The 22,909-nt window shown below is 41.7% G+C and overlaps 1 protein-coding gene across 4 annotated transcripts in view; it reads right to left on the minus strand.

Moving 5' to 3' along the window:
* Positions 1–1,376: 1,376 nt before the first annotated feature.
* LIN28B (lin-28 homolog B) overlaps positions 1,377–22,909 on the minus strand; it is a 104,243-nt gene continuing 82,710 nt past the window's right edge. For all 4 annotated transcript variants that reach the window (XM_040599017.1, XM_040599016.1, XM_040599019.1 and 1 more), the window contains one exon: positions 1,377–6,506. In XM_040599017.1, coding sequence (XP_040454951.1) covers positions 6,137–6,506 — 370 coding nt within the window. In that variant the 3' untranslated portion in view covers positions 1,377–6,136. The remainder of the gene's footprint in view (positions 6,507–22,909) is intronic.

Raw genomic sequence — 22,909 nt, forward strand, 5'->3', positions numbered from 1 at the left:
ACCACTGACTTCCAGAAGCGATGGAAGGGAGGCATGTATGTCTCAGACTAGTTGGGAAGAATTAGGTGTTGCTGCTCTTTCAGGCACTTTCAACCACTATTAAGCTCTGCTGGAGGGGAGGTTTCTCCATTTTACTTGTTTCAAGTGGTTCTTAGGTCTATGCATGCCCAGAGCTGCTCACAGCTCCCTGAGGTGGCTTGTGCCTGCCTGTGTCATCTTGTGGGGTGGTGCAGAATGCAGATGGTGGCATGCCCAAGGTGTCCCCTGCCATTCTCCAAAACACCGGGGTCAAGCAGACCAGGAACACGTGTAACAACCTGGTACGAACTGTGTTCTTCAAAGAATATACTCGTAAGAGGTTTTAAAAGAAAGCCTTGCTCCTTGCCCCGCTGACCCAAGTGGGACATGTGGGAGACCTTAGCCAAGGGGATTTGGTCACCTCCTCCCCTCTCCAGGAAAGTGATGAAACCATTTGGCTGTGCGTTGGGAGTGGGGTGGGGACAGGACTGGATGTGATGGGATGTGTCTGGGACACATGTTCACAGCTCACTTTTTTTTTTTTTTTTTTTTTTTTTAAGGCCATGAATTGGGGCAGGGGGAAGTAAATTAAGTTTTCTGTGACTAGAAGAGTCGATGATAGAGGAGCAGATGATGGAGTAAGTAGATGGTAATCCTTCACACAGCTGTTTGTACAAATAGAAAAAAACCTTTTCTGCCTTGTATTCAGTAGATATGTCAAATATTGCTATTAATCACCTATATGTAGAGCCCTGTATTGAAACAGAGGCACTGGAGCTAGCATATACAGCCCTCAAATATTTTAATACAGAATGATGAGCTAATGCTACCCAATTCACTAATACACTTAATGTAATTTAGGGATGGAATTTCCAGGTAATGGTAGCTGACAGCACTTTCATTTCTAAAAAAGCCCCAACTCTTCAAATGATTTTAAATAAGCCCGTAATTGATACATACAAGATTACGGATTATGGAAGAAGTAATAAAGATGGGATGAGACTTCAATACTGAAAGCTTTTTATCCCAGAGAATAACCTGAATGCTCGGTAACTTTAATAACCAGTGTATTCTCAGAGAGAGCAAGTACCAAAAGCTATAATCTTGTAGTTTAATTTCGATAGCTGAGTAGGGCCTGGGTTGCAATTTCTGCATCGTTGCTACTACGATCCACGTATGCATTAATAATTTATTTCTCCCTCCCCCCAACAACAGTTTATATACCTAAAATTATCTTTTCTGAATAAAATATCCTAAACCTAAGTGAATATAGGTACATATACATACAGAGAAGTCTGCCCAGTGACTGCATAGTGCTTTTTTATCATGCAATAAAGAAAATCTCAAAGGCTCGCTGTAAATGCCAACGTTATATGTTTTATTTTTAATCAAGTAATTCTTTTAAACCTCACAATATCCATGACTGACAGGAAAAAAAGACATTAGGCATGAAATGAGAATATAAAATACATGATATGTAGAAAGGCAATCAGTGCTTTAGTCCCTCAAGACAGTAAACAGATGAAATGACCTTCAAAACTTCAGTTCACTGTCTTTTTCTTAAAACATAAAATTCAAGTGATTTTTCTTTTATTTCACCTTGTAAACAACATACAAGTCAAAATGGACAATGAGGTAATCTAGACTACAGAAGATAATTTAAAAACACTAGATAAGACACAGTATTAAAGACATATAGAAATCAGTGTTCACTTTGGTCTCTAGTATGGTTATTGTTATTATTACCACAAGCAACGCATACTAGTTTAAGCCAGTCTGGTCAGCCAGTTGTTGCTTAACTTAGTAGTAATCCAAGAGGTAGTCAAAACCATTATCCTTTGTAAAGATGGTTGCTCTTACACTTGATTCAATGACAATGGTAGCAAATACCTTGGTAGTTTTCAACATTCTCACAAAAACACTGCCAAAGCTGCTAGTATACAGCTCCGGTTCGTATAAAGAAAGAAACGTGTTCATAGATCAACCTCTTGTTATCAGTCAACAGTTGTAACAGGGGTAACACAACCAACGGATCTTAAAGAAGAGGCTGTTGATATACTAAGCAAAGTAAGATTGATGCATTTAACAAGGCTCTGCTTGTTTCTAAAACAATACTCAAATCTCATTAAGACTTCTAGAAAATTAAAATCAGTGCATCTGCACATGTACATATCTTCCCAATTATTTTTATATCTAGCACAGGGGAATACATATATATTTTTTTATGATAAACATTTCTTACAGATAAATTAATTAAATTAAATTTAAGACTCGATGAGATTTCCCATGTTCTTTTATAATTCTTCTTACAAAGAATGTTACAAGATCTATAAACACTTTTTATGGGGCTCTATTCACACAACTAAGTATGACGAAGCAGGAACTCCAGGATAGCACTGGCGTAAAGTAAAACTGGGCTGAAGAAGGTGGCCTGCAAAGGGGAAAGGCAGGATCCGAATGTGGTGTTTAGCACTCCCTGAAAGGTGGCTACAAGCAAAATATTGCAAACGGTATTACAACACCAAATTTACCATCAACTGCAGCAAAAAGTTATTTGGCTCTTCCTCCAAAGAGGAGGAAGACAAGTCTTCCTCATAGCCTAGTTTTTGTAGCATGTACATAAATGTCATGACCTCTCCTTGGGGGAGAGTGAAAAATACCTCACCATATTCCTTATGATTAAATGAAATTGAGTATCTGGGGGTGGGGGAATGGGAGAGAGAGATTCTTGCTCTAGGTTCGACATTACCTCTGCTATTGTTAGGAGAAAAATACATCTCTCTCAGCAGATAACTGAACTACTTGTACTCAAACAAGTTTTATTGTGAAGCATTCTGGCAAGGACAGGCTAGTAAATAGTCGGGGAAATCTAGGCTGAGCCAATGCTGCAGAATATTAATTTTGCCCTTAGGCATGAAGGAAGAGACCCAAACTCAGTCTGTGCCTCCTCCTTTAAAGGGTTCTTTTGCTTATCTGGAGCAGCCTGTTGAAGGAGTAGAACTAATTTATTTCTACTGCAGCCCAGTGCAAAGTAGTTACCTGCCGCAGCTTGCACTGCTATGTATTTAGCTTTGGCATGTACGTTTTTGTCTCTTCTGGAGATGTATTTATTTTTGTGAACAGTGCCCATAATCCTTCAGACAGAAAAAGAAAAACTTTCAAAGAAATGTTTGGAAAAGTCTTCTAATTTCAAATGGATGCTTCATCTTAAACAAGTATTTGCCATAATGTATGCAGTGGTGAACTATCAGTTACATATCTAGTACAGATAAAAAGTATGTACCATAGATCAACAGCCACCTTTAAGGCTAGAGCAGCACAAAGGTGTGTTTATGCAGTAAATATGAGGTAGCCTTTTGCTGTAAACAGAATAATAATTTTATTGTCACCTATGTAAACAAAGTGGGCTTGATGCTTTTGTGTTTTTATTCTTCCCCTCCACCCCCCGTCCCCCATCCCTCCCCTCCTAGAAAAGCTAAGCACCAGTAACTCCGACTGCAAGGCAGTGGGAGCTGTGGTTGCCCAGCATCTCTGAAAACTCAGACCCTGTGAATGTAAAGACACAAATGCTCACATAAGCAACCAGTATAGAATACCACTTTATCATTTCACAGGAACTTATAATACAAAATGCTGAGATCTGATTATCAGAAATTTAGGTCTATGTCAACTCAGAGGTAGTTACTAATATCAGTACATAATACTTATATAGAGATAAAAAGGTCTAAGACTATTTGGTTTGTTCTGAGTAAGCAGGTCTGTAGACTATTCTGTAAAGAAAAAACAACATTACATGGTATATTCCCTGAGCAAAGTTCTTTGTCCTGAGTATGTTATGTAATAGTGATAACATTCTAATATATAAAAATAAAACCTTAAGCTTTCAACAATAAGATAGGGTTTGGTATGTGCTCTTAGCAGTTCAGTCTGATTTTGGTGCGCACAGTGATTTCAAACAGCACCAATAAAAATCTGCATGTTGAAAATATTTCCTGATCTCAGCTCTGAACTTCTTACATATAAACAGGGAATGACCAGTTTTCAAATCCACAACGGCCTATTTCTATAAGGAACTTTGGTTTAAATTTTCAAAGTGACCTAAGTTTTGCATCTTTGCTGTTTAACCTGGTTTTTACACCGGCTAGAAGGTTAAGCAATGCCACTTTGATTTGTCTACATAATTTAAATAAGTTTATTATCCTTACGTAAGGCAAGGAAGTTCTTCTCTATAGATATATCACATTCAATATCGTCAAAGGTAAGCTTTGCATTAGCATACTGAGAACTTCAGTATAAACCATCGAGAATCTCGCAAACACTGGCAAGGAATTCACACAAAATAATTTTCTTGAAATTGTGCCCTTCACAGAGGCGTTTGATTAGTAACTGTTTACTGAAGCAGCAGCAGCAACAGTAAAAGTCTCATCTGGCAGGACAAGTGGGAAGGGGAAGGCCACGTAATGAGCCAGCTGCATACCTGTTGTAACTACCAGCTGCAAAAGAGTTACCACGGGTAGGACTTTGGCTCGCTGTAGCCTTTCATGCAGGCTGTTTCTTTAGTTTGATTATCCGAGCTTAAACCTACCCGACACTTTCAGGCTTTAATAGCCTGTGTTTATTGCCAATGTTAAGGATTATACAGGTTTCTCTAATTAACTTACATCCACAATGGGATTTGTCAAAGTACGTTATCTTACGTATGACTTGGTGATTCAGAAGTTACAAATGGAAAGCGACTTGAAGTTTTGATAGGCTCCAACTCCATTAACCCCGAGCAAGGGCTGCAGCCCAGGGAGTCTCACTCTGAGGCCACCAATCTTTCTGCTCTTTAATGCAGAAGTGTGTGGTCCCAGCGCATTCTGGACCAAGGCTGGTCAGCAACAGTCTCCAGTTCACAAGGAGCAGATGATGCCCAGGGCTTCTGGCAGATTTGCAGGTACCCTCACTCGGGTTTGCCTGCAGCAGACACCTGTCCTTCTTGACTGTACACATGCTGTATCATCAGCAAGGGAGGCTGGCTGAGCACCCCAAGTACCCATCTACCTTTATTCTTAAGAAATTATTTATCCCAGGATCTCATTAGCTTTGCATTTAATTTTCTTTAAAACCACAACAGACAACAACAGCAAAAATCCCTAGGGAGTTCTCTCCGTGGTATTTCAACTGAAAACAAGGGGGAAGTCCCTTCAAATTGAGCGGCACTACTTGGGACTGAGAGAAGTTGCTGCTGCTGCTGCTACTACTGCCACCATGGTCCCCTAAATGTTCCCAGAATACAAAGGGTTAAACAGGATGGTATCCTGATACACTCAAAAAGGTCTGTTTGGTAACAACTTATACATTCTCCCCTACACAACAGTCATCTAAATTACAGTTACAACCATATTAATTTAACAAAATGTTTTGAGAAACCAGCACAGAAACTACACATTCATTGTCTTTTCTGGAGCTTTAACACTCACCAGCAAAGGATGGTGGCAATGAGAGCCATGTTGAGTCATGACACTGCCCTGCACGGGCACGGGGAGGGGAAGGGTTTTGATGCTTTGTGGAGATGAGAATGAAAGAAACTCAAATTGAAGGTATTGGGGATGTCTTAGTAAATTTAGTACCATATGGCAGCTTTAAAATATGACAGTATCCTTTGGTTCGCAAGAGAAGTAACAGTCTTGATCTCAGTTCTGTGTGTGGTTTATCAGGTTTGGTTTGTTTCTGAGTGAGATTTCTTGGATTTTCTTGTTTGTTTTTTGAACACGTTTAGAAACAGGTTCTAGGAACGAGTCAGGAATGTTTGTGGATACTGTGCCTATTGCTTCACAGTAATGTCTTGTGGGAGCTGGAGAGTGGTCTGATGGAAAAAATATATATTTATAGATATGTACACATACACACACGCACGTGCACACTCATACACACACATACAGAAGTTAAAACGTAATGCACCCTGCTCAAATGTATTTTGCTTGGAGTGATTTGTCTATTAAAGAAAAAAATTCACAGTTCCTCAACAGTAGTTAAAATTCCAGGTCAGCTACTGATAATGAAATTATTTCCCCTGTACTTGCATGAGGTAGACATCCCAAGAGGATAAAGAAAATGGAAAGTTATGACAAATGCTTTAAGTTTTTTTCCTTTTCTGAACAGAAGGCCCCTTTCTGCTTGGTTCTTCGGGTGACGCAGACAACTTACTCGATGAAGCTTCCTGCGGCGACCTGCCTGAGCGGTCCGAGATCTCTGACCGGCCCTCCTGAGAGTACGATGGAGATGGGTAGCCGTGCATTCCTCCCCCTTCTCTCTGGAAGGCAGAAGTGGAAGGCTGCGGTTCAGCTTCGTGTCTTCCCTGAGAACTAGTGGGCTGCTGCGAGACAGTTTTATGGGGGCAGTTAGCCACCATGTGCATGATGCTCTGACAGTAATGGCACTTCTTTGGCTGCGGAGGTAGACTACATTCTTTAGCGTGGTGGTCAAGGCCGCCACAGTTGTAGCATCTAAAAACAAAGAGAGACTGCGAGTTATAAAACACAAACGGTTATAAAACAGTCAGACGGTAAGATTTGCTACATCAGGTAAAGGCTCAGCGTCCGTGTGCACGGGGTCTGGGGGTGAAACAGTGAGTGCTTCCGCACCGACATCCCCCTGCCGCGGGCCGAGGGACTGTTCGGGTTTGCTTTTGAAGCCACTCGGAAGATGCTGCTTTGTCGCACCGGTGCCAAAAAACGCCCCGTACTTGGGACCGGGAACCTCCTCCCGGCGTCCCTGCCCGGCTCCCCTCACAGGGCCGCCGGCGGGCGCGGCCAGGCCTCCGGCGCGGAGCCCGTGCGGGCGGCCCCGCTAGGGGGCACCATGGCGCCGGGCATCCGCCGCCGCCCGGTACCGCCGCACCGCGCGGGGCCAGCACTCGTGTCTCTGCGCCTGACGGGGCGACCGCGGGGCGAGGAGAAGGGGCGCGGCGGGCAGCGGCGCCGGCCCCTCGCCCTGAGGCGGCTTCACTCCGCCTGCACCCGTCGCCGGGCCGGGGGGGGGAATAAAGAAACGGGCCGAGAGCAGACACCCGGCCTCGGACAGAGCCGTGTCCGAACGGCCGCGCGGCTGCCCGCCCGGGGGACCCTGCGGGGGAGGGGGCGCTGCCGGCACTAGGGCCCTGCGGGGGAGGGGGCGCAGGGGGCACGGGTCCGCGCCCAGCTTCCGCGGTGCTTGCGGTGCAGAGGGTTTGTAACGGCATTCACGGTTTCGATTCAAAATAAACAAAGCCCCGGCAGGCGCCATAAAGCGGGGTTCGTTTGTTTCCTCTTGAAATCGCCGCGCCGCGAGCCGGGGTGCCATCTCCCCGGGCCACGCTGGCACAGAGTGCCGCCTCCCCCGCGCCACGTCTGCTCCCCAGTCCTCAAAAACGGCTAAAATCCACAAATACCCTTCCATTAAGCTTGTTAGCCAGGGCAGTCCCGAAGAAATGCCCAGCAAATCCTTACTGAATCCTCTCACCTGGTAACACGTGCCGGGAATGCCAGTCCTTGCATTACGTTATTCTAACATGATACGAAGAAATAATTCTCCACCTTTGGCATGGTGATCCTATGCCCATCGTGTTCACCACTGACCTTTCCATTTTGGCTATTTTTCAACGGGTTCTGTTTGTTTCTTTTATAAAAACATGCACTGAATGCACAGACATTTAATTTATTATAATCTAACGCTCCACTGGAAAGAACTAAACTAATAATTTGTTTTCTTTCCCTTAACCGTCAACTAATTCAAAAAACAACTGCATAAATACTTAGGCTTGGTGGAGTCAACTCAAGGATTAAAAAAGACTAACTATAACTAACTACATGTACAAAACAGCGCAACATGTTCTGGTTTGAGCCCACATCAAAATATTTTAATTTTTCACATTCGTGGAAAGTAACAAGGCACTGTTCCAACTAGTATTTAGTGGTCATTATAAGTCTATACAAAACCAGTAAGTTTAGTTCATGCAAACCTGTATGTATAGCTGGAGTCTCACCTACAGAATTTACCTTCCAAAGAAATATTGTTGATCAAACTCGCATGGTTTTTAAAAGGACTGCAAAATGGCCGTTAACATTTGCAAATCCACTCCAAGAAACAATCCCTCAGCACCTCCTCCTTCATATCTCTTCTCCACTATTAGCAAGATATTAACCATATCTTTATTGTAAGAGACAACTGAAAGAAAAGCTTAAGTTGCTGATGGCATGCTGTCATGCCCTACGAGACTGACCTATAATTTAGAGAAGTGATGAACAGAACTTCATTATCCTTTCAGAAAACATTGTAATTAAATTGTCGCATCTTCCCTAAAGATTAACAAGAAACAAAACCCCAAACCCATTATACTGAACTCTGCACTTCTATGACAACTGCAATAACATATTTTAGGTGAACTGGTTCTATTTTTATGTCACCACTGCACTGAAGTTTTATGCGATTTTTCAATGGAATGTGAAGACTATGCTTACCCTAGTCTGTCTGCATATACTACAGAATAACCCATGAAGAGGCACAGAATATAATGCTTCCCTTGAATCAAGAAGAAAACAACACATACAAGCCCCATTGTCATTTAGTACTGATTTCCCTAGCTTAGGTAGGGAAAGGACATACTGAGTATGTTGTAAAATACAAATATCCTGATATAAGACCAAAACACCAAGCTTTTTTCCACCATAATAAAAAAAAATAATTGCAAGTTATTAAACAACATCCATCTGACTAATTTTTTCCAAATTACTGCAGATATTTTCAAAATAATGACCCCCACTTAACAGTAGCATCCAGTTTTCTTAAATGAAATTCACCTGTGTTTCCCTGACAAGTTTTCTAAACACCTTCTGGATAAAACAGTAAGTAAAATATGCAGTTAGGGGAAAAAAAAAAGGATCAGCAAGAACAAAAATGCTTCAGTGTTTTACTTTCTACCCCTCCAATAAATACATCTAAGAATTCACAAATGTGGTATTTAGGTTGTATTAAAGTATGATGTTGATTATTATCCTCTCATCGGTTTCTAGCAGTGTACTTGTTCCTGGGCTAAGTATAGTATAATAGAATATAACATGGGAGTGTGCAGACATTCTGGAAATTGTGCATTTTATCATAATTCAGAGTGCAGAATTTTATAGCTGTGAATGCATTTGCACTTGCTTCTTTCCCTTAATATCACATGTATTTAGAATGGTTAGAAAAGAACAAGTTTGAAAATAGGTTTAAGGGCCTCGGTAGCAGGGTAGGCAGTAGCCATGGACAAATCAATTTAATCAGTCACTATGGTATGCACTGTGTTAGCCAATTCAGTGAAACATTTCACTTCACCAATTGACCAAGAACCTGCTGCCAGGGCCCCTGCTTCCAGTCGAGAGGCGTCCCTCACCTTTTGCATATATATTTATCAATACATCCTATTTGCAAAATACTGTAATTCCCTGCATTTATTCAAATCACTGCTAAAATGTCACCACGAAAGAAAACTCCATCAATGCATTTCTGATTAAACTATGATTTGGCTTTTCAGGAATGCTTTCTGTTACCAACTCAAGCATCTGGCTAAAGTATCGCATTAGAATATATATGTGCCAGGCAGGGTGTGCCTGGACTTAAACAGGAGGGTGGTATTTATTCAGTTCTTTTAACTATTTATTCATTCCTTGTCAATCACTCTTAGCAGGAGAACAGATCACACCCCGCTCTGAAATGCCTTCCCTCTCAAGGGATTTACACCAAAAAGGAAATGGACAGCCACCTCAGAGCTCACAAATGATACCACATGGCATCATCCACATGCATTAAGATATGGTATTAACCCTTTTGTCCAAAACGCTTCAACTCTTTTCTCCTCTCTTCTGTACATACTTATGTTACAACATAACGATATGATATGCACACACAAACTTATACATCCACATCCCTATGTACATATATAGAACAAGATGCAAGCCGGCTCATGCTAAGAAACTTAGCAAATTCTCATTTAAGTATGTTCTCAGAAACTCTAGATTAGTACAACCATAACAAGTATTTCTTCACTTCAGAAACACCACGGAAATAACCTATGTTAGCTTAAACAGAACATAAAAGTTTGAATATAAATTACATCATGAGATGAATAAACCACAAAAAGCCCTTACAGTGCAATTATAGTATAAGTAACCCTTACAAAAAAGCACCAGCAAGAAGGATTTGTTAAAACAGGACTGTCTTTCTTACAGTAGGCTCCCATGATTCACTAGGTAGCTTTAGGCTCAAAAAATAATGCAACACAGTAAATAAAGAGGTGGCAATTATCCTAACAGGGAATCCTTTCTTCACTACAGCACTGACAGGATGGTGAATCACTGTGATTTTCTGATATAAAAAGGATGAACATTGTAATAAAGGAACAACCTTGAGGAACATGTCTAGCATTGTATTTCAATATTCTCAAGATTTGTGATTACACCGAACTATACATATTAAAGGAAACACATGAACAAGGAGAAAGTGTATAGGTTCCAACACAAACTATATTGTATGAGTTGCAATAAGCTGATGACTGAAATTCATAAGTGCTCAATTTCACAACCAAATGCAAATGCAAAATAAAATGCTCTCTAGCTTTCAGCTTTTTTCCTTGTCCCAGCAGTCAACTCCTACTTAGGAAGCATGCCCTAGCCCTATCCCTTTTAAAACAACAATGCCCCAGCTCAGCAGAGAGAAGCAGTAAGGAGGGCAAGCACAACTGCTTGCTTCTTCATGCTGCTTCATAATATGATTTAGATGATAATCCAATATATAGGACAAGTACAGAATCGTTTGTGTAGCTCCACACTAACCTGTTGAGAGAAAAAGCATTAAAATTACCCCAATGACTGACTTTTCCTTGGTGGTGGTGGTGTTAATATCTAATAGTGATAGCAGAAGGAAGAAAGAGAGTATAGTCAGAGGAAGACTAAAATAAATCGCCGGGATATTCCCTACACCAACTCATCTTTTGTTTTTCCTTTTTGAATGCTGTAAGACAACAAAAACCTGCATCTTGGCTAACAGTGTTCCATCTAGCAACCTTAATGCTTTGAAAAAATGGCAAAACCCTAACAGTATGAGCATGTTAAGATGTTTTTAGGACACAGTGAATGCCAACCAATCAGTTAAAGCACAAAGGAAACATTTAAAATTGCACCTAAATGTGCTGTCTGTTTTAGTAATTACTTTCACAACACATCTAAAGAAAGGCCAGTTCTTTCAGACAGAACATGCAGCAGATCCCTTGAACTATCCTATTTTCCTGTAAAGGAAGGTTAAACTATCTATGATCTAACAGAAATATGAATCTTAGACAAAACTGAGATGTTTTACTCTTCAAGGGTTTCAGTGACCTGTCTTGAAAATCAGGCCATGGGGCAGTGCAAGAGGACACTTCTTGCTGGTGGATGTAAACGCTCAAAATCTCGGGGAAGCATGTGCTTGCTCAGGCACCACCTGGGATGAGTGAGAAACACTTCCAACACCTCTGCAGGACTAAGACGTGGACTGTCAGGCATCTGGTAATTTCAAACTGTCTTTGAGATAAATATATTTTTAATGGATTACTTAGATAATCCAGTAGCAAAATCCTGGATATCAAATCTGTCACAGCTGCTCTCCAAAGACTGACTGGATGAGAGGTGATTGCTGCTGAACGGGCACCTCTTGTATGTTACTGTATTATATACTCTATATCTGTGTGTATGTATATATAAAAATACATATATGTACTATATATTTACTTAATACAGGTATAATACAAAATAATACAAAAATCGTTCTTGCTCAGAAGCCTAGACTTCAAAGTGAAAAACCACTTTGAGTATTTTTTGAAACAGGGCATTAGCCTTATGCCTTAAAACAGCACTTCATCCTTTCAGAGCAAGAAATGTTGGAACTAAATACGGGGGGGCTGTCACTCCAACTTAAAACCAGGCAAAATGGAATCCCTGGAAAATCCTTGGAAAATAAAAAAGTTTGGTTGGCTGCCAGGGCAACAAGCTGCAAGAGCAGGAGGAGCAGGGGAGGAGCAGGAGGTGGTGGGGACCCCGGGGAGCCCCACGCACAATGAGCAGCAGCCAGCACCTACTAGCAGCCCCGTGCTGGCCACCAGCTCCTCTGGCATTTCACTCCTTCCTCCACTGCTTTTACTGGGGGATTCCCTTACAGGCACTGTTTTGGGACATTTCTCCCTCCCCCCAGAACCTTTAAGAAGCATTAAATCCCAGGAGAAATAAAGCCAGCCTGTGTTTTTTAAAAAAACACAGCCTTGTCACAGTGCATGGCTGCACTGCCAAGCCGTGCCCTGCAGCTGCCCTGCTCCCCGCACCCGGTGAGGAATTAAGACAGAGAAATGTGGCTCAGCTTTTTGTTTTTAAAGGATGAAAACTGCGAGCGAGTCAAGGAGACATACACAAGGGGCACTGAACGTACACACTCTGCCACTGCCCTCTGAAATAGCTGGAATGTTTCTGCTCGCATGCACATTGCCGGGTTTCATGCCATTTTGTTTATCAACCTTTAATTCTTAAGCTGTAGCTGAATGCAGGAGAGAATACAGGTAAACTTTGAAAACACTCTAATAAGATATTAGTATTCAAAATACCAAATACTGAAATAATACTGAGAAAGATAATTTAAGATTAAGAGAAATTATCTTGTTAATCTTGTTAAACTAAAGCATTCCGTTGCTGAATGGAGCATTTAGCATCTTCATCAGAACATTTATGGTGCGCCCAGCAAGCTGGGTCACACTAAGGCAGAGAACTTTACTAGCACCCTCATTTAGCAATCCATGAAAAAAAAAATCAGTTTAATTTTAAAAGTGTAATTATTTTTAGCAAAGTATGTTGGAAAATAGTGTGTTATCAATTTGGAAAGTGGCACATCAGGGCCACATTTAGATTTGTACTTATCCTGTGAGTATTTGCTACCCTGAACCCCTCATTTACACAAAATGCTGTGCAGAAGTGACACATGCTGGGAAAGTTAATTGCAGGCTGTTGTTCTTCAGTAAAATTCAGTTTGAAAATTTCCTGTGCTTTACTAGCTTTTTAAGATTAACAGAAATACCATTTTCTAAAATAAAAATAACCTCCTAAAGAAATAAAGATGAAATAAAATAAAAATGCTTATCTATCTGTTTTTCCTACAAATCCAACAACACATAATAACATACCAGAGATCGGAGACTTTCAATTTCGTGAGAAAAACAAGGTTCCTCCATTTTTTTAAGCTTGCCTTCTTTCATCTTAGAGATAGCCCCAGCACACTGACACAAACCCACTGTCTGCAAGGCTTCCAATAACACAGGGTCGAATATTGATGATGTTTACTTTTGTTACAAATAAATAAATAAAAATGCTCCACCATAAACTCATCAGATCAACTAGTTTTCTGTGGTTAGTTCTAAATCAATCTGTTTTCCCCGGTGTATCACAGAAGTAATATCAATAGGTTACGGTCTTTTGTTGCTTGGGTTCCCCCTCCCCCTCACCCCCCAAAACAAAGAAGCTGACAAACAACGTGGGCATTTGCCTGATAAATCATGCCTGTCGAGATACAATTTAGCTCAAGTGTGTGAGGAAATACATTTGTTTAAAACCTACTAATACGATTTTACTGGAAGGTGGATTTTTTTTTTTTTTTGTAGAACCAAGAACAACAATGAAACAGAAAGGTGGTTTAAAATGCACAAAACAGCTTTTTCTCCACAAAAATGGAAAGGCCTACACGGGCAGCAGCTCTTAAAAAATAACCTCAACAAAACAATGTCGTTTCTATTTTTTCTTCCTTTGCATGAAATCTTATCTCTGCTACCCACTCAGCCCTCTTTACAGACACGTAGGAAAATTATTTTTCACATAATCACATAAAAATCCTTATGAAATGCATCCTCACGGAGGAATGCTTTGGATATACTTTCATTTGTTACAACAAAAGGGTTTTTCTTTATATTGAGAGTTAAGAACTCCTGAAATAACAATTTACAAAGCGAGGTCTTTTTTCTAAATAACATGAAAGATGGTTTTGCTCCAGTAGTATCAATATACCATGCAAAGAATGTATATATTTTAATGGCTTTAACCTTCCAGATAAAGCAGATACAAGATCAGTGATGGTTTAAGTAAGTTATGCTTTAAACAATCGTATATCACGCATTTCAAACATGAAATGTTATACCATGATTTCAAATAAGTCTACTGCTGTTAATCTTTCTGCATTATGAAACCACACACACAAATACTCTCAATCACAAATTTCCCTTGTACGCCTTAATTTCTGTGGGAACAATAAAAGAAAATGGATTTTAAATTAAAATAGTTCCGTATGCAGCTGTTTTAAAAACAAAAGTATTTTCCATAGTTCATGTTGGCGGACAGGCTGCCGTACAGGTTTGTTCAGGGTATCACTGCAGCGTGTACCCACATTTGCAGCCTGTTGCTGAAGTTAGCTGGCGTGCAGCACTGGGCAGGCAGGGGGGTGGCCATGACTAAGCAGACCGTGGGTGCCCGTGTTTGAAAGCACTCCTTGGTGCCCCTGTTTACAGCAGCATAGTTCAGTAACACCAGAAGTCTTCACAGAGGCGGCTTGAGCCTCCTGGCCATGTGGATAGGGATGCACGCTGCATAAAACCAGCTCAACTCTTTCTGGGTCAGTGAGGTGCCGTTCATGAGCTAAGAGGCATGCCTGACCTTATCGGCTTCACAGCAGAGCCGGTACCAGGGTTTCTACATGCACTGATCAGCTAATCCATAGATGAGATAAAAGGGTAGCAGGTAACTGGGAATCAGTTGTTAAAAACTGCCATTTCTGTTTTGTTCCTTATTTTATCACTAACCTTAGCAATAAATATAAGTAGCATCAACTCCTCCTAACAGCAGGAAACTGCAAACAGCTTCCTGGCAGTAGGCTGGAGCACTGAAGCAAAAAGTGGTAGAGGAAGAAGAGGAGGAAGAAGGCTGCTCTGGAAGTTCATAACCTATTCTTCTTCCCCAAATACCAATTTAGAGTTATATGGCTTTCGGTATCCCTTATTTCTGAAACTTTGTGCATTTATGCCTAGCAAGAGGAGCACGGGCTTAGATCCTAGTCTTGAGGTGGATTCTCCTGTTACATTCACTGAATTGGATGACTTACATGAATGATGACTTACGTAGGCTTCACAAGTGGTTTAAGGATTTCAGGATTTGAGCAGCAACTCACATCTTCATTGCATTCTTCAGAAGTAAAGACAGTTGCTGTCTGACACACTCACTATGAGAAGGCCATGCCAGCTCTATCTCTATATAGGGGTTCCTTCCAGAGCTCTTGGAATCGATAAAGTCCTGTCACATGAAATACAGGCAAGGCTTCCTTTCCCAACTGTGTAACAAAAGGACACTGAACATGGTGGTTGGTTTTCCTTGAAAGAGCACCTATAAGTTCACATGCTCAATACCCACAAGAACAATTAAGCCATCAAGATGCTCCTTAGACACATTTTACGGGTAAGGGAAATCTGTATCACACTGATGCACTGACTGAGAAAGCAAGCAGTCAGTTCCTAATTCACATTTCCAAACTCAAGATGTCTAAAATAAACTAGCTCCATATATTGACATTATTACTAAATGGCTGTGTTCAGCATTTTCTATGATACATTTTTAAAATGCTTTCAACATCCTAAAGGGAAAAAGAATATTTTGAAACTTTTCACATAAAAATGCAGAAGCAATAGGAAAGCATGAAAAGAGGATTCAGGTTCAACAGGATAAAGCCTCATGTTCAAGCTTTTAATTCACACTTGAGGCAGGTATTTCTGTTGCCCCACACTGCCCGATCCATGAGAATCAAAAGAGAAATAATGCCATTTTTTTACTAGTCTGTCCTTTCTCACCACCAGGTTTATCTTTGTTGTGAATTCTCTATATAACTATATACATAAAAAGAAAAAACACATCTGCACACATAAAACCAACAGTGTTAATTCAAAATTTTGTGTTTCCTTTTTCTTAGTTTGGCCTCAGGATGGCAAATTTCACACACAGGTTTGAGTTTAATACTTCTTTCTCTGAATTCTGCTAATTCTGTGTACAATTCAAAATAATGAAACACAACTGAAATAATTTTACTACATGTGGTAAACTAGATCACTTTATCTCCCTTGGCTGTGATTACTTCGTAATTGATACCACTCCAGTAAAATGATAACAATGAGGTGAAGAAAACTTTTTTAAAACATTGCATCTGCCTAGAAAAAGAGCATCTTAATGGTCTTAACTCTGCTGTCAGTGACATGGGTGTAAATCCAGAGCAATTCTGATGACTTCACTGAGCTTATTCTCTATTAACTTTAGCAGTGTAAAAGAGACAAGAATTTCCCACTGTGTATGAATACTGAAAAGTCACACTGCAGCAGCCAAGGCTGGTTGCAGAGGTCAGGCTGACACAAGCTGGGAGGCAGCGCAGCAATGCAGGCCGAAGCCCCTCAGTTCCACCTGTAAATCTGTGTTTGCTGGTTGATGTAACACTTGAAAGCATAATGCAGCATAAATCACAAAGTTGAAAAAAGAAAACCAAAGAACTATGGCCAAGGTAGAGGAGTGATATGTTTGATTCTTCTGCCCCTTTATGCTCAACCTTTCAAGTTAAGAAAGAATGAATGAACAGTTTCAAAAGTAAGGATGTTTATAGGCCAAGAATCAATTTTCCTGGCAAGACGGATGAACTTTCCATCAGGAGATTTAGATAAAACAGGAACCCTAGACTTAAAATGTTTGAAAGCAAAGAACAATTCAGATAAGGGCACCCCAGTCATGATCAATGCAAGGGGACGCAGATTACACGTTGGACACTGAACGCACAGGCCAAAGGAAAATGCAATGGATACGCTCACTGGGCACAGCACGACCAGCTATCTGTAGTTTTGATCAGAAATTCATACCCAGCCACAACTTGGGTTCAATTATGGAAGCCCTGAATTTACAATGTTGAAAGCAGTCACAAACCAGAAGAGTGATTAATGTCCTCACCCTGTCTGTGCCTGAACAATTCATCTATACTCTAAACCAAACAACCTTCCGGTTATACAGTAGCATTCACTGTGCTAGGGCAGGAAAACTACATTAAGACTGGAAGTGCACGAAGGCAGAAAAGGCAATGCATTTTTAATGCGAGCCCTGAGATTGCTAGTGATGAATCAAACCTCTGGTTGGGGAGGAAGAAGACATGTCTCTGCAGCCACTTATGCAAAGTCTGCACAGACCAGCAAGGTACTGAATTTCTGCACGGGGGATGGTTACGAGTTCTCCTGTTTTGGAGGGCAAATCCCAACTTCTGGGAAAATAAAGGATTACTCAGTTATGCTGGTAGCCTGTCTGTTTTCCCCCAGTCCCAGGCTCTGGGAACAGGTTAGAAGACATGGGAAGGTGACTGGGACATACTGCAGTGGCTATGAATGGAACATGTAACGTGTCAAATCCACAGGAATCCATAGGATTTCATTAGCTCTGACCAAAACCCTGTTTCTTCCTGTTTTGGTAATTAATTGGCTGTACTGATACGAGGTTAGAGAGACAACTCTTAATATTCATTGAACAGTTAGTTATTCCAGTGATAGATCTTCTGCAGGAAACACTGAGAGTATCCTTCTCCTACAAGACTTTACAATATTGCAGCTGAACCAGCTGGGGCAGTGGATTTGAACTCCCAGCTAGATACAGAATTGGATCTATTTATTTTTTCTGTTCTGGATAAATGCCCATTGCTGGGTAGAGGGAGCAGGCAGAGCAAGGGAGCCTGGCTGCTCGGTACCAGGCTGGAGCAGGGCCCCTACCACCCAGTCAGTGTCCTCCATCTGTGTGAACCCTTCCTCACTGCTACTCCTGACGGGTGGCACACATGTCACAACCCTCAGCTGGTGCAGTAACAAATTGTATTGGGCCTCGGCGTTAGGTATCTGTACTACTGCACCATTGTGAAAAGCACACAATCATTCTTAAGAGCTGCCCTGTGCTTTGTAGCTGAACTCTCCTCTCTGCGCTGCCCAGAGCCTCCACCACTGCCCGCTCCCTCCAGGCACAGTCTCCACCCCACACCTTGTGGTGTTGCTTCCACCATGTCCTGGTTTTGGCTGGGATAGAGTTAGGTTTTTTCTTCTCAGTAGCTGGTACAGTGCTATGTTTTGGATTTAGTATGAGAATAATGTTGATAACACACTGATGTTTTCAGTTTGTTGCTAAGTGATGTATATACCAAGCCAAGGACTTTTCAGTTTCTCAGGCCCTGCCAGCGAGAGGGCTGGAGGGGCACGGGAAGCTGGGAGGGGACACAGCCAGGACAGCTGACCTGAACTAACCACAGGGATATTCCACACCATAGAATGCCATGCTTAGTATGTGAAGTGGGGCGAGCTGGCTGGGGCCTGCCGATCACTACTTGGGGACTGGCTGGGCATCAGTCAGCAGGTGGTGAGAAATTGTATTGTGCATCACTTCTTTCTTTCCTTTGGATTTTATTCCTCTCCCCTTCTCTCTCCCCTTTTTCTTCTTCTTACTATTATAATATTCCAGTTATTAAATTGTTCTTATCTCAGCCCTCGAGTTTTACCTTTTCCCCCAATTCTCCTCCCCATCCCGTGGTGTGTGTGTGTGTGGGGGGGGGCAGGCAGGAGGAGTGAGTGCGTGATGCTTAGTTGCTGGCTGGGGTTAAACCATGACACAGCACTAGGTGTAATCCTCCTGCAGCTGGTGGTGTCAGCTCCCCAGACAGTGAGATGAGAAACCCTTGTTTCTTACCTACAATCTATGAATCCTTCTTCAAAAAGGTGAACAACCACCATCTGGAGGTCACAGCAACCTCCTGACTGAGGGAAGGCTTGCATCCAAACATGTCTTTCACAGAGTGAGGTATGTGGTGAACCCTTGGGGACCTTTTATGTAGGTTAACGTGTGCTCACTTGTTTGGGCCATGCAGGTGAAGAGGAGGTCTCAGAAGCCAACGTGGTGATTTTGGGGGGCTTAGCTGTAAGCCACAGCACTGAGTTGCTGGCTGTCCAGTAGAAACCTCAAGTCATACAAGATACAACAAGTAAATCCAGGTTTCAAGGCTTTTGGCAGCACCCAAATATTAAATCTAGGAACCTGATGCCTTTTGTGTGGTTGAAAATAGTAATACTTGAACAATTTTAGCCACAGAAGACAAGGGACCAGACCTTTATAAGATGATACTTCCTAGACTATTCCGGGATAACAAACCAATTGTTTATTAAACCAGCCTCACTTTTGAAAACCTGTAAGGCCAGAAAGCCTTCTTCCTCAGTCAAGATCCCTTTGGCTCTCCTCCTTACAAACCTTCTAATTCTAAACATCCAAAATACCTGGAAATAATCAATTCCAAATAACCACATAATGGATGGAGACTGTGGCCCTCACTCAGGACTCTGAAACTCAAGCACAGCCCAGAAATGTCCATCAGAAAAGTCTCATTATTCCTAGGCTCAGAAGCTGGTGATAGAGAGTGTGGCATTACCTTCTTTTCCTGACACAGGCAGCCTGTGTGACCCTGTTGTGTATAATGAAACGTATACAGGGACTTAAATGCCTAAGTCCCACTGACTTCAGAGGCCAGAAAGATCCTCATAGCTTTGAGAATCTAAGTCTGTGCCCCTTGGGACTGTACCTGGTAAAGCAAGCAAAAAAACCAACTTATGGTACAACAGAGTACAACTGTATGGTGATCAGGCCACAAATTAATTGGCATTCACTGAACTACAGCAGGGATCAAGAACATCCTGGATGATGCATAAAATACCTGATTTTGAAACTGCCATCTTTGTTATGCCTATTTCACTACTGTCCAACTATTGGGATGAAAAGTCATAGACAAGTTGTGAAAAGTCATTTCATTTAGGTCTGCATTCCAAACATCGCAGAGAAAATGAGGCCTATCAAGAGCTTAACTGGACTTATCACAAACACAGAAAAACCCTCCACAGGTCTTTTTCATCCCCTGTTGGCAGGAAGCACAAAAATGAGAATCAGGTGCAGAAAACACACACTTTCTACATGGTGCAAAAGTCTGAACCAGAATGTCTTCAACAAACTGCTGTGCTTAGCTTTCATCCCAGTTTCCTGCAAAGCTTTGCTCAGCAAGTGCCACCGCTGCCTGCTGTCTTGGCAGCATCAGTGACAGCTCCTGGGGTGCGTGCCCTTCTGCTTTCACACTCCGCACTGTGAAACTAGCTAGCAACAGTATGCTGTGCCAGACAGAATGCAGGGAATTGCCAGGGATTGTGCCTGAATGCTGCAATCCATCCAGAGCCATAAGCAGTGACCAGGGCTCCAGCTCCACTACTTCGCATTTCATTCATAGCTTTTCTTTGGTAATGTGAAAATAAGTGGAAGATAATCACTCAGTAAACAGCCCCCTTTTCAAGAAGAATAATTCCAAAGACATATGATCTGCTTTCAAAAACTCCTGAGGATGATCCATGCAGTAACTAAACCTGCTAGCCAATTCTCAACAGCAAAAGTTTTCAGTTAATGCATCAACTTTTTTCAGTTTGTAGTGTTTGTTTAGCTTGGTTCACATCACACCTCCAGTTTCAAGGCAGAATCATAAAACATTGCATTGGCGTAACCGTGGGTGTGATAAAACACTGGCAGGAGGTAGGAGGGAATAGATTAAGCAGTGAGATTCCCATCATCCTCAAATGCTCTTACCAGAGGAACCGCAATGTGGAACTGCACCCTGTGGTCTGGGACTTACTCCTGGTCACAGCACACACACAGCCTTCATACAAATCTATACTGGATTTCTACCTGGGTTCACAAATATGTCAGAGTATTTAATTTATCTGATCTACACCTGCAGGAGTGTGTATGTGAAGGATGGATGAAAGAATCACAGGAAAAAAAATGCAGATGTTGAACTTGGTTTCATAAACAGAGTGGCTGTGGCTAAATTCCCTTTCAGCTAGAGACAATGAGCTGGAAAAGAACTTAATTGACAAAAAAGTAGCTGAGTTGGCTGCAAAATGTGCTTTGAGTTAAATACACACTAAATACAGCACACAGAGACGCATATTTTCCCTCCTCTAAGTAAGTATGTTTTTATACCATTCTTTTACATATTCCCCATAAATCAACCATACCTATTTCAGGTTAACTAATCCCTTTTTTGTGTGAACTCTCTCACTACTCACGCACAGCATAGCTGGGGCATTTCCCGTATTATGCTCATGCAAGTGCTACTTGCAGCTGGACAGTTTCCCTTCTACCTCCTTCACAGGTTCTGCCTAGCTGTGTTATTCTTCATTCTCCTTCCACTGCAATGCTTGGTGCGGAAGCACTGCACCTGCCAGGACTCAGCAAGAATAGCTCTCCAACTATTTTCTTTCTGAGGCTATTGTGAAGACAGGGCTTGACTCAAAAGCTGCTGCTCACAGACAGAGAGCAGTCTGGTAGCTGAAGAGGAAGAAGAGAAGGGAACATCAATGGTTTGTGACCAATTAATCATAAAATGACTTCTCAGCTCCATTTGCTTTGCCTATGGTATAGTGACCTCAAATGCAGCAGGCAGGGAGCCTTTCAGACAGGCGTCGCAACTTTGACATGCCTGTCGAATGGCACCTTACAATAATCACGGCTATGATTACAGGACTGCTGCATACAGCCAGAAACTAAAGTGTCTTTGTAAAGAGATATGAAAGGGCAGCACAGAGGGGCTGTGAGGGTGGGTCTGAGAGTTGGACAACAGAGGAAGGAGAGGGATAAACAAGCATAGAGCCATTCATGCCAGGCCTTCTATTAATGGCACATAATGGAGGCCATCGTCAGTGACATTGGCTCACCTGCTAGCAAAGCCTGGAAGGTGCAACAGAACTCTGGGGCTGTTCAACACCGGTGAGGCCAGAGCCAATCTTTCAGCAGTACGCTTGAGAGGAAGCATGCCCCATCACAGTGGTACTGCACAGCTCACCAAGGAGGAAGCTCAGTGTGGAAGGATGCTTGCTCAGGGCCTTCCTATGAGAAACCTCTAATGTCACTGATAACTGTTAGTTAATAACGTCTGCTGGTTTTATGGTATGCAATTTTATTTGTTGAGCTTCAGGAGGAGTATGAAGTTCTGCACCGTTACTGAACTCATGATTTATAGTCAAAGGCAGCCGAGGTGGCTAGGTTTCCTGTAGCATTTGCCATCCAGTGCAACACTTGTCCTGCTCTGCGGAAAGCCCTGAACACCTCTGCAGCAGCAATAGATGTATTCTCTTTCTGGAAATTAGGTTAGGTGTTTACGACAGAGACAGCTGCTCAAATGTTTGTCTTAAAGATCATAAACCAGCTTCACAATTGAATTATCAACTTTGATACTCACTCAATAACAACTGAATTTTTATTCAAGAACAGGACAACCTACAGGACAGTTGGGTTCCCTTGAAGCATCTCAAAGCCGAGACAAAGAGCACTGTTTCTGCAAAATGCTGTGCTAATTCCAATGCTTTATTACACTCAATGGCACAGAAATTAACAAGCCAACATACCTTTGATGTACCACTGGTTCTCTACAGCTAAAATTTTTTAAAGGTCATTATCTGCCATGGTTAACTATGCTATTAGCTAAGTATTTTGGTGGCTCTGAAAACAGAAGGCTTTACAACAGAATACATATCAGTGTATCAGTATCCCTTTTAGTTTAAAAGTGGATTGGAGTTTTCAGGTTACCATACCAGAAGTGCTGGTGGTAACATTTCTTAGCCTCTAATAATTTCTGCTGTTATCTGAATCCAGCCGCTAATTAAAATGTCCCTAGAATATTTTGAGTAAACAGTATTTGACTGTAATTCCAATTTGAAGACAGGAAATATTTTTTTAAAATTATTTAGCCAAAA

This window comes from Falco naumanni, chromosome 6 (genome assembly GCF_017639655.2).
Source record: "Falco naumanni isolate bFalNau1 chromosome 6, bFalNau1.pat, whole genome shotgun sequence".
Classification (NCBI taxonomy): Eukaryota; Metazoa; Chordata; class Aves; order Falconiformes; family Falconidae; genus Falco; species Falco naumanni.